This window comes from Pezoporus occidentalis, unplaced genomic scaffold, assembly GCF_034315485.1.
Source record: "Pezoporus occidentalis ecotype Australia unplaced genomic scaffold, CSIRO_AGI_Poc_V1 ctg276, whole genome shotgun sequence".
NCBI lineage: Eukaryota > Metazoa > Chordata > Aves > Psittaciformes > Psittacidae > Pezoporus > Pezoporus occidentalis.
In genome coordinates, this window is record NW_026914675.1 from 121,257 (window position 1) to 133,553 (window position 12,297).

The window sequence follows — 12,297 nt, forward strand, 5'->3', positions numbered from 1 at the left end:
GCAGCCAGCTCTGGGACCCCAACAGCAGAGAAGGACCTCTTGGAGGAGTCCATGGCTTGCCACTGCTGAGAGCACAACCCAGGCCCAGAGAGGATGTGCTCCAAGGAGGACAGCTTCCAGCACCCACCTCCATCAGCCCCAGCATGGAGCACCCACACCAGCCTCACCTCCCACAGGAGGGCACTGCAAGCCAGAGGTGCTGCCAGCTCCAGCACCTTTTTCTCCTCCAGCGCCAAGGGGAGCAGGTCAGGATGGGACCCTGCCACTGCTTAACGCAAGCCTGGGCAGTGCACGGTCAGTGGTTGCCATCCCAGCTCTCACAGGAAGGAAAAGGAAAGGGATGTATTGTTTAATGCAAGAAAGCATCTTCATACCAGTGAAGTGTGAGCAGTGAGAACCTTCTGTAAACCAGGACCAGCTCAGTCATCCCCTTCCCCATGCTGCAGATCCTGTTCTGTGAATCATAGAATCCCAGCCTGGGTTGGGCTGGAAGGGACCTTAAAGCTCCTCCAGCTCCAACCCCTGCCATGGGCAGGGACCCCTTCCACTAGAGCAGCTTGCTCCAAGCCCCTGTGTCCAACCTGGCCTTGAACACTGCCAGGGATGGGGCAGCCACAGCTTCTCTGGGCACCCTGTGCCAGCGCCTCAGCACCCTCCCAGGGAAGAGCTTCTGCCTAAGAGCTCATCTCAGTCTCCCCTCTGGCAGGGTCAAGCCATTCCCCTTGGCCTGTCCCTACATCCCTTGTCCCAAGCCCCTCTCCAGGTTTCCTGCAGCCCCTTCAGGCACTGGAGCTGCTCTCAGGTCTCCCCTTCAGGAGCCTTCTCTTCTCCAGGCTGCCCCAGCCCAGCTCTCTCAGCCTGGCTCCAGAGCAGAGCTGCTCCAGCCCTCGCAGCATCTCCATGGCCTCCTCTGGCCTCACTCCACCAGCTCCACATCCTTATACTGGGGCTGGATCCAGGACTGGAGGTAAATGCTTCCCAGGAGGCCACAAGAGGCACTACAGGAGTACCTATGAGATGCAGAAGGACCCAGACACAGCCTCCTCGTGCCATCAATCCTCATTCTCCGGTGTTTTGTCCTAAATTGAGGTCAGGAAGAAATGTTCCTCCTACCTGGAATGCCAAGTGCGGGCCCCCGCAGGGTGCAGCGATCTCAGTCCGTCTTCCCATTCCGGAGTCACTGCAAACCTCTGCACTCATGGCAATATTCCTTTGCTGGAGCTCCCATCCTGCAGACCAGCACTGATCCTGCCCAGGGGCAGCAGCAATGGGATGCAGGATCATCAGGAGGGATTATCCGCCTTGTGTTAGGCAGGAGGAAAGCCTGGATGATCCCTTTGACCTTCAGATTGATCTCTCATTGCTCCCTTTGTCCAGCAAGGAAAACAGGAGAGAGGTGGGAGGCCCTGCTGTGGCATTCCAGCCCCTAGGATCACCATCAGGCTCTGTCTGGTTTGCAGAGGGATTCAGGGATTCAACTCCTGCTCCTGGACACCCATGGTACAAAGGTCTGGATTCCCCTGGACCTGATCTAGCTCCAAGCTCCCTGTTTCTCTATTCTTTCCCTGGAGCTTGGTGCCAGCCCAGCCCTGGCCCAAGAGAGGCAATTCCAGCTGCAGATCCCTTTCCTGCTTCCTGTGAGGAGCATGAACCACTGCTCCTTGCACTTTGCCTGGGAAAAAGGAGGAGAATCACCCCTCCTGGGTCTGCAGCCAAAGCAGAGGGGAAGGAGAGGAATGGAGCCTTTCAAATCCCTGCTGAGATGGGATCAGAGGGTGGGAATGCTGCACCAGCTGTAAAAAGCCTGCCTGGAGCACGGCTTTTCCTTGGAGCAAGGCTCTTTCTGCCCACAGGCACAAGCTGGGGCTCACTGTGTGTCCCTGAGGGATGCAGCACCCACCTGCAAGGAAGAGGTGGGAAAAGTGGCAGTGGACAGGGGGAAGCGTGCCAGGGGACACGGATGCAGCCACCAGCACTGCTGTCACCACCGGTGTCTTAAGGACATTCCCTACCTGGGCACTCATCCACCTGCATGGGCATGGCTCAGTGCCATGGGGGGGGATCTGTCCTCCACAGGGCAGCCTGGAATGTGGGGAAGATTCCAGCTTTTCCCTACATCAGGAGGATTTGCCTGGCTGGATGTGCTGGTGGGGAGGAAGAGGAGGAAACAGCCTCTATGTCAAGGGGAGACCACAGAGATGCATGGCTTATAAATCACAGCCCTTGCCAGGCGCGCGGTCGATTGCATTAGGCTATCTGGAGAAGGTTTAATATAAAAAGCCAATAATCCCTCTGATAAGAGGGCTGATAAGGGCCAGCGTGGCCTCAGCTCCCACCAGAGCTGCTCTGGATGGGGCAGGGAGCTGGAGCTCAGCATTCCCAGGGAAGCTGGGCTGGGAAAACAGGGAGGCTGGAAGGGGAGAAGCACCAGCGGCGTGGCGAGGAGCTAACAACAAGCTCTGTGCCTCATAGGACACCTCCCAGATGCCTGGAGAGGGCTTTCCATAGGGATGGGCTTTGTTAGGAGCTGGTGGGTGGATGGCAGCTGAGGTTGGATGAGGTTGGTGGGACTGCAAAGAGTCCGCAGCATCCAGCCCATCACTGAGAGGCCAAGGAGGAGCCATTGACACCTCCAATGGTCCTGCCATTTTGGCTTCCTTCCTCTTTAATGCCAGGTAACAGAGCCCTTATTCCCAGGATAAAAGCAGGATCTCAGAGCCTGCCTTGCCATTGAGATGACTCAGTCCAGAGCTTCAGAGAAGCAAGTGTCTGTCTTGCACCAGCGCTGTTACATGGGATAGAGCTGAACCATTTACAAAGGCTCTTCATGAAACAGCTTTATCTGGGGCCCCTTTGTTGGAGTGCTCCTTTTGGGAATGAATGGAAAGTTGCTCCAGGCTCATTGGGACATCCTTGGATGAACCCTTCCTGCTGGGGCCCATTGGACAGCCCATTGCTCCATTAGCAAGGCTGAATATAAAGCCCCTGTCGGAGGTAACCGGTGCCCAGGGGATCTGGGGAGCACGACATGGATGTCATGGGATGTGGGAACATGGGGATGCTCCAGCCCTGCACAGGCTCTTGCTTCCAACCGGACACGCTCATGGTGGAAAGCAAAGCTCAGCGTGGGGAAGCTCTGGCTAGGGGAGGCCAGCAAGCACATTGCAGCTCTCCATGGGTACCACAGCGCCTTGCAGTGATGCTAAAGGCACAGCATCTTCCTCCCCAGCAGGTCGATTCCCAACAGGATCCCATGGGAGAGGTGCAAGCAGCTCCTCCAGCCCCCATGTCCTGCTTGCCCTGTGCTGGGGACCCTTTCCAGCCTCCAACACCAAGCCCTTGGACCAGGGGGGGTTAGGGATGCTCCTCCATGCGTGGTTTGCTGTGCCCAGGCCGTGCTCAGGGAGGTTAAAATCCCCCTTCTTCACACACAGATGCATTGCCCTGCTGGAGACAGACATTAAAGAGTCATTTACAAGGCACAAGTGAGTTTGTGTTCCCCTGGATTGGGATTTGCCAAGATTATCACATAAATTAGAGCATTTCCTGGAAGAAAGGAAGGAGAGAAAAAGAAAAAACAACAACAACAAAAAAAGAGAAAATGGAACATTTTGTAGCCACCATAAAAGCCTATAAAGGAACATTTCATTTCCCGCTTGGAAGGGAGCAACTGTGAGTTATAAACTCATGGAATCATGGAATAGTTTGGGTCGGAAGAGACCTTAAAACTCATCCAATGCCATGGGCAGGGACCCCTTCCACTGGAGCAGCTTGCTCCAAGCCCCTGTGTCCAACCTGGCCTTGCACACTGCCAGGGATGGGGCAGCCACAGCTTCTCTGGGCACCCTGTGCCAGCGCCTCAGCACCCTCACTCTAATGTTGAGGCCAGGCCAGGCCACCAGCACCACAACTGGGGGTGCTTCTGAACCAGGAGAGGTGCTGAGCATCTCCCCATGCGCCAACCCACTTCCTGCCCATTATTCCCAGGCTGGTGTCCAAGGATCCAATCCTGCCTCAGCTCTGCCCCGGTTGTGTGCGTGGCTTGAAGGAGGCCACGAAGTCCTTCCAGCAATGACTCTGTGGCTAAATCCCCAGCTCCCTGCTCTCCATAGGGATGCGGTTGATCCCCCAGGACACCAAGCGCTCCTCAGGCAGCGGGTTTAGGGCAGAGTTTGGCCTCCAGAGCAGGACGTTCTCTGTTGGGAGACGCGAGGTTTGCTTGGGGCCGGTTGCAGATGGATTCCCAGCCGCCTCGGATGGTGTTTCCCGCATGGAACAGTTCAAGTCCTACGGTGTCACACCAGGATTTGAGGAACCGGAGCAGCGGCTCCATTAACACTGAAGCTTCCCCTTCCCTTTAACGATGCCGGGATGCAGGCACCGCGATTCTCTCCCCTGGTTGGCCCAACGGTACCGGTACCGGTAACCCCGCTCCATCCCAGCATCACCCGGCTGTGGGGCAGCCCCAAGGCCTTGGTGGAGGTGGGGAGGGCTCAGCGGGACAGAGCCCCGACCCCGGCGGCGAGGAAGGACCCGGGGAGCTGCGGGAGCGGAGGGGGGGGGAAAAAGGCCCCGTCCGGTTGCGCGGCCCCGGTGCCGGTGCCGCGACGGGGGCGGGGACCGACGGGGGCGGGAGCGGCCGTGGGCCCGCCCGGGCCGGGGAGGCGGCGGCGGCTGCAGGTGGTGCCGAGCAGCCGCAGGACGGAGCCGGAGCCGCAGCCGCCATTAGACAATAGGCGCCGGCGGCGGGAGCGGCGAGGGGCGAACGGCGCGGCCGGGGCGGCCGCGGGCCCGGCGCGGACAAAGGCGGCGGAGGGGAGGGGAGCGGAGCGGAGCGGAGCGGAGCTGAGCGGACACCGGGGCCAACGGGGCGGGGAGCGGGGAGCGGGACCGGGCCGCTCCGCAGCCTGACATGATGTTTCCACAAAGCCGGCACTCGGTACGGGGCCGGGCACCGGGGTGGGTTTAGTGGTGGTGGGGGGGGGGGAGCAACGGGAACCCCTCGGGGGTCGCCCCATAGCCCGGTAGCGATGGGGAGGCCCCATCGGTGACCTTGGGCGCGTTGCGGGCCTGAGCGCGGGGCGGGGATGTGGGGATGGATGGAGGGGATGGGGGGGGTCCGTCGGTGCGGCCCCCGGCGCTGAACGCCGTGTCCGGTCGTTGCAGGGCTCCTCTCACCTGCCGCAGCAGCTCAAGTTCACGACCTCCGACTCCTGCGACCGCATCAAGGACGAGTTCCAGCTCCTGCAGGCCCAGTACCACAGGTACGTGCCCTCCGCACCGCTCCGCTCTGCCCCGGTGTCTGCGGGATGCGGGAGCGGCGCCCGTAGCACGGGGTCAAGCGCATCCGCACCGGGAGAGCGAGCATCCTCCCCTCGGCATCCTCGGCCCAGGCTCTCCTCCCTGGCTGCCATTCCCGGTGCTGCGAGGGAGCGTTTGGATCCAAACGCTCTCCTGGGGGAAGTGGGGGGGGGAATGTGTGTGGGAATCCCGCTGCTGACCCGCAACCGGCTCTGCCGCGGTGTGTCATTCCAGCACTGAAACTGCTGGGAAATGGCTGTTTCCTGGTGTTCCCAGGGCCAGTGGAGGAGCCTAAGGAGCATTCCCGCTGGAAAGGGAAGGCTAGCCCACACACCCCCCTTCCCCGCTCCACCTTCCTGGACTTAATCCGCTCGGGAAGAAGCAGGTTTTGTGTAGGTGAAGCTGTTTCTTGTTGGAAACAGAAAACCCCGGCCTGAGCCTCATAAAACATTGGGAGCAGCAGCACTTTCCTGAAGGGTGTGAAGAAGGGGGGGGGGGGGGGGGGGGGAATCCTTTCTCGTGGATGGATCCCTCCCACCATTCCCAAACGGATCTGCCTTTGCTTTGGAAGTTGGACCGGAGCATCCCTTTGAGTGCTGCAGGCAAGCCCGTGCCAGAAGCTGTCCCCAGCTGCCAGTTGAGGAAAGGCAAACCCCTTCCTGGGCTGGCTTGTGCCCAGCTTTCTGCTTCTCACCACTGGATTTGCTTGGAATGGGGAGGGAGAGGATGGTGTCCGGCTGTGGATAACCTCGTGCTGCTTCTCCTGAGCTCATCTTAGTGGGGCTGTAGTGGGAGCATCGCGGGCACAGCCTGCCTCTGCCCACCCCATAGAGCAGCCAGGAAGCAGCTGCTCTGTGGCCATCAATGCCTCTCGCCTCCTGGCTCTGGGTTCCTGACTGTTTTCTGGCTTTTCCAGCTTGAAATTGGAATGTGACAAACTGGCCAGTGAGAAATCCGAGATGCAGCGTCACTACGTCATGGTGAGGACCGGCCCCGGTGCTATGGGTATGGGGGGGGGACACGACACACAGCGGGATGCGGGTGCCTGTGTCCACATGGGCACGGAGCCTTTGCCTGGTGGAGTTCCAGGTTGTGAGGTCTGACTTGGCTCCAAATGGGGCTTTCCCTGTGTTTTGTGGGGTTGAAGTGCAGGGAAGCACACAAGGAAGTTGACTGCTCCATGATGGTGCTGGGAGGGGGTCCTTGGCCTTAGTCCCTATGGGCTGGGGGAAGTGAGAGCACGCAAGCACCTGCAGAAGGAGCTGCAGGTCCGGGGGCTCCAGGTTCGTCGTGGCCTGTGTTTGATAAGGTGTGGTAAGGATTAGCCATGATCCAAGGATAAATCTGCCAGGAAAGGGCTGTATTCCTGCAGGCAGGTAACACCTCTGTGCTCCTGTGCATGGAAGAGCCCTTGTAGGAGAGGGAGGGATGCCAGGCTGCTCTGTTCCCATCAAGTAGCTCCCAGGAGGTGTGGTACCATCCATAGGGATGAGCTGGTGCCCACTTGCTGCTGGAAGGAAGAGATAAGGTGTAGAAAGATGCTCTTTGGAGCGGTGTTAGGACCGGCAAACCAGGAATGAGGGAGTTGGTCCTTCCATCCTCCTGCATGGCTGGACTCGGGCTATGGGGACCAAAGAGTGCTTGGGGCTGGAGATGAGGAGAAGAGGTCACGGCTTTCCTTGTGGATTAACAGGGAGGCGATCGCCCCTGGGCCTCGCATGGATGCTCAGCTCAGGTGGGGCTGAGCGCCGGTGGGGAGTCCCCAGCATGGGCTCGGGTACCAGCAGCAGCAGAAGGGAAGGGGCTGCAGCTCCGTGTGCAGTGCTGGCGGCTCTGCAGGTGCAGCAGCTCCTGCCTCATCCTGCGGGGCTGAGCCGGAGCCGCCGTTTCCCATCCCAGGGAATGACGGGAAGCGGAGAGGAGGGATCCTGCTCCAGCTGCTCTGCCTGGTGAAGAAGTCACAATTAGGGGGTCGGGCTCCTGCTTCCTGCTCAGTCTCCAGGATGATGCAAAGAGGCCTGGAGAGAGCCAGCAGTGGGGTGAGAGCAGGCTGGGATCAGGGAGATGCCGAACCAGGCGCTTCCAGGCTTGTGGCATCAGTACCAATCCAGCAGCATCCTTCTCCTCGAATGAAACGTGGGGTTTTCCTTCCCTTTGGAAGCACCAGGCTTGCAGCCTGCAGGCTAAGGGAGGAGACGTTGAAACACTCTCAAGCATCAGCCTTCAACCAGCTTCTTCCAGGGGTCAGGAATTAGCTTCTCCTGCCAAGAGATTGCTCTGGAGCCGCATGTTGCTGCTGTGCAGGGAGGGGGGTCTGGGTGGTGTGGTTTGGGGTGAGGGGGGTTCCATAGGGCTTCTTCCCAAGCATCCGGAGCTGTGTGCAGCTGGATGTGCTGCTTGTACTTGTGAAGCCCGGTTGTGATCCCTTCCGTTTGCTGCTGGAGCAGCCACGTGGGCTTTAGGATGTTGGCCAGGCAGAGCTCATGGAGTCCAGCTGCCTCTTTTGGCTGTGGATATGGAAGTCTGTGGAGCCCTGAGCCTTGCCCAGCCTTTGTAGCAGACCTTGCTTGGGGAAGCAGTAGCAGTTCCCAGCAGTGCTCTATGGAGCTGCTTTACCTGGTGGAGATTTAACAGTTTCTCTTGCTCTCTCCTGTTCTGCAGTACTATGAGATGTCCTACGGGCTCAATATTGAAATGCACAAACAGGTAGGGGTAGAGGTGTTTCCAAGTGCTTGAATTCCAAGGGGAAGGGGGGGGGAATTGGCTGCTCTGCTTTGCCCTCAGTCACTCCAGGGGTATCCAACTGGAGGAAGGGACCCCTTCCACTAGAGCAGCTTGCTCCAAGCCTCTGTGTCCAGCCTGGCCTTGGACACTGCCAGGGATGGGGCAGCCACAGCTTGTGGGGATGGGGAAGTTGGGGCAGGCGGTGCTGAGCATCTCCTGATGCTTTTCCTCTCTGCTCCTGCCACCTTCCAGGCTGAAATCGTCAAGAGGCTAAATGGGATCTGCGCTCAGGTCCTGCCCTACCTGTCCCAAGAGGTGAGTCCTGGGCCTTGGGTTTGGGATGGGAAACCACGTCCCTTGCTCTCAGCCCTGCATGGGGACGGATTCAAGGCCTGGAGGCTTTTGAGCAGCTCCAGGGCTGGGGCCAGGCTGTGGTTTTCCTGTGCTTGGGAAGGACGCAGTGGCTTGCGGATCCCATCAGAGCCGCCTGACAGCAAAGCCACAACGAAGCCTTTTGCATCTTAATGCAAACCCTTCCCCAGCCCTGTCCTGCTGCCAAATTGGGAAGCAAAAATCCACTTGTTGGGAAGCGGAACCCACTTGTTGGGGAGCAGAGCCCACTTGTTGGGGAGCAGAGCCCACTTGTTGGGGAGCAGAACCCACTTGTTGGGAAGCAGAACCCACTTGTTGGGGAGCAGAACCCACTTGTTGGGAAGCAGAACCCACTTGTTGGAGTGTGATGGACAGGCCTGGAGCTTGGAGACCGTGTGCTCCCAGATGAGCAAGGGCAGTTGCCCTTTAGATTGTGTGCTAGAGCTGCTTTTCCTGCCTGCACCCAGGATGTGTCCCAAGGAGTCGGGAGCTTCCCAAGAGCTGCTGGGTTTAGGGCTCACTGTTTGCTCTGCATCACCTTGTGTGTGTCAGACCTGGGTTCTCCTTCCCTGTTCCCACTGGAACTGCTCCCGAATCCCTCTGTTTTCTCCTCGCTTGCAGCATCAGCAGCAAGTCCTGGGAGCCATTGAACGGGCCAAGCAGGTCACAGCACCAGAACTGAACTCCATCATCCGTGTACGTGATGCATGTTTAGCTCGGGTTTGGAGGGATGGGAATCGGTGCCTTTGGCCTCTGGGACGGAGCTGGGCAGGGCAGGTGGGAGCTGGGAACGGGCTGCTCCACGTGCATGGATGAGGAAGGGATGCGCTGAGCCGGTGTTTTCCGATGTGGGCACCTCCATCCCAGCGGGATGCAAGGAGAGGAGCTTTGGGATTGCAAGCACCATCTGTTCCCGAGGGCTTTAACTGCATCCTTGGAGCACCGAGGCCAGATGTCCTGCGGGCTCGTGGCTGTGTCCTGCTGCTCCAAAGCCTCGGGAATCTCTTTTTTCCCCTTCTCCCTGGAGGCTCTGCTACCCGCCAGGCCCCTGAATGAGCTTCCAGCCTGGCTCAGCCTCCCTTTAGCATCCCCATCCCTGCCTCCGAGTGCGCTCCCAAATGACGATGCCCCTCTGCTGTCTCCCTGCCTTGCCCCTCGTTCCCTACAGCAGCAGCTTCAAGCCCATCAGCTCTCGCAGCTCCAAGCCCTCGCTCTGCCCCTGACCCCGCTGCCCGTGGGGCTGCAGCCGCCGGCGCTCCCGGCTGTCAGCGCTGGCACGGGGCTGCTCTCGCTCTCGGCCCTGGGCTCCCAAGCTCATCTCTCCAAGGAGGACAAGAACGGCCACGACGGGGACGCCCACCAAGACGACGATGGGGAGAAGTCGGATTAGAGCGACCTGGGGAAGGGGGGGCAGCCGGGGTTGGGGTGTTGGGGGGGGTTGGTTGTGGGGTGGTGGGGGGGGAGGCGGGTTAATGCAAGATGCAGTATCTCTCTCTAGTTGCTGTGCAGCAGAAGCTGGGGAAAGGGGAAGGGGGGGGGGTGTTGGTGGCAGCTTTTCCAGGCCTGTTCCCATTGGAAGCAGAGCCTGGGGGATGATGTCCCCCATCCCCATCCCTGCAGCCGGGCTGCTCCGCAAGCGCCGTAGCAGTGACCGTGTGGCCGATCGTGCTCTCCCCCTGCGCCCAGCCTGGCTTCCCTTATCCCTGTTCCCAAGCCGCAGCCTGGCTTGGGCTGCTCCGGGGCCACATCCCTGCTCCTCAGTGGCTCCCCTCTGCTCTCTCTCCTCCGTGGTATTTAAAGCTGCCCCTTGAGCTGCACAATTCCCTGCCCCGATCCCATCTCCTCCTTGCCCAAGCGCTCTTGATCTCGTCGCATCGCTCCCCCTCCACCCCATGCTCCTCCTGCACTAACTCCAGGCCGGCACCTTGCTGTTCTGCATGTTATCTGTTTTTAACCGTTCCCATGGGATTGCTCCTTGGCCTCGGGGCTGGTGATGGAGCCTCCACCACCCGCTTCCCTTTGGGAACAGCACCCAGCTTGGGGCGGGGGGGGGGCTCAGGGTGATGGGGGCAGGCAGAGCCAGAGCCCATCCTGGTCCTTCCTCCCCATCCCTGTGTAGAGGATGCAGTGGCTTTTCTCTGTTCTGGTCTCCGTGCGCTAACGTCTCTTCTAAACACCCCACCAATGGAACGAAACCAGAGGGAAGAATTAGCTGAGGTGAGGGCCTGGGGTTTGTATATAGTCCTTTAGGAAGATCTCGGTTTGCTTTTTGTGTTTCATCACCTGTAATAAGAGGAACCTGAAGATGCTGTATCGAGGACGTACAAGCTGTGCCTTTCAAATAAAGAAATAAGAAGGTTGGTTAAAGCTCTGCTTTCTTGTCACCTGTGGGGTGGCTTTGAGGGGTTTCCTGCTCCTCCGCATGGGAATGGCAGTGGGAGAGCAGGAACCCCGGAACTTGGCCTTGAAGTCGCCATAGGAGGGGGGTTAAGTTGGTACCTCTGGTTCTGGCTTCAGAGCAAGGCGCATCTCCATTGCCTGCATCCCGCTCTGGAATGCTACAGGCATCCTCATGGAGCTCTGTGCCCATGCTAGGGCTTTGGCTGGACTCTGACAGAGCCATGGCAAGGAGGAATCCCTGGGCATAGCCAGAACAAGCTGGAGAGCAAAGGGAAAGCGGGTGATGGCAAAAGGGACCTGGAGTTCTCCGGATGGAAAGTGAGGAAGGCTGGAGCAGGAGCACTGTGCTTTGGTAACTCATGGAATGGGCCCTATGGGCTGCCCAGCTCTGCTCCGCGGGTTCATTTTCCCTGTGGATGCTGAGGCCCCTCTGGAATATCTGACCCATGGTGCCCTGAGGCTGGGATTGCTGTGATGGAAATGGTTCTCCATCATTAGAGCCTGGTAACATCATCCCCGTGCATCTCCCAAGCCAGATGGGAGTGGGAAAAGATCTTTCACTTGGGAAGGAACCATTGCAGGGATCTCAGTGACACCAATGGGATCCTGGTGAGAGCCAGAAGGGGAGCAGTGGCCACCGTGCATGCATCAGGATAAGCCCCGAGGTTGGGATTTAATGGGATTTGCTGGGATTCGCTGAACCAGCTCAGGCCTGGGGCAGGCTCTGTCCCTGGGGTGATGCTGTGGGTCTATGGAGTGAGGTGCGCAAACACCTGCAACACCTTCCCTGGTGCAAAGTGAGCATGGAGGGAATGGTGGGAGGCTCAATCCAGGCCTGGCACAGCCCTGCTGTGGCTTTGGATGGGTTACAGAGGCTATGGACAACGCTCCCGTTATCCCGCCTCAACCACATGATCCAATCCGGATCCCATGGTCCTGCGGCTGCTCCGAGGGCCTCACTGGTGCTGGGTGAGCAGGTTCCCGATGGGAACCCTTTGGGCTGGGGCTGCTCCTGCCCCTGCTCTGGCTGTTTCCTATGGGAGAACTGGGAATAAGCGCTTGGTGCTGGTGGGTGATGTGGGTTCTCCAAAGCTGTTCTCTGGGTGCTTTCAGCCTGGTTCCTGCAGAGAAACTCTTGATCCTTGTGTGGGATACAGGACGGGAAGAGGGCTGGGAATCAGCTCTCCTGGCACCGGGAGCCTTGGAAACACACGGCAAAACCTTGGCTCATTGAATGGGGATGGAGAAGAAGCCAGTGACAGCGTCCCACCGGTTGTGGAGGGCAGGACCCCGGCCATCAGCATCCCACAGAGCAGCCCAGCGTTTAGCCTGCGTTTGACACCAATTCCTGCTTCCAGCTGCCCTGGGCTTGGCAAACCTCTGCTCATTCCCGTCTTTTCCACCTGTCTGAGGGGTCATCAACCTGCATCCGAGGGGAGCCGGTGCCGGCTCTTCCCTGAGTGAAGGAGGTTCCTATCCCATAGGACAGACCCCACCGCA

At 59.2% G+C, this 12,297-nt stretch overlaps 1 protein-coding gene across 2 annotated transcripts; it reads left to right on the top strand.

The window, feature by feature from the left end:
- The first annotated feature begins 4,845 nt into the window (after positions 1 to 4,845).
- TLE5 (TLE family member 5, transcriptional modulator) lies at positions 4,846 to 9,810 on the top strand. Of its 2 annotated transcripts, none has more exons than XM_062625027.1 (7): positions 4,846 to 4,939; positions 5,167 to 5,264; positions 6,218 to 6,281; positions 7,963 to 8,007; positions 8,278 to 8,340; positions 9,019 to 9,093; positions 9,566 to 9,810. In XM_062625027.1, the coding sequence occupies exons 1-7, from the start codon at positions 4,913 to 4,915 to the stop codon at positions 9,785 to 9,787; spliced, it is 594 nt and encodes a 197-aa protein (XP_062481011.1). In that variant the 5' UTR covers positions 4,846 to 4,912; the 3' UTR covers positions 9,788 to 9,810. The 2 variants fall into 2 exon arrangements, with proteins under 2 accessions (XP_062481011.1, XP_062481012.1); XM_062625028.1 differs by having other exon boundaries at positions 9,569 to 9,810.
- Positions 9,811 to 12,297: the final 2,487 nt, after the last annotated feature.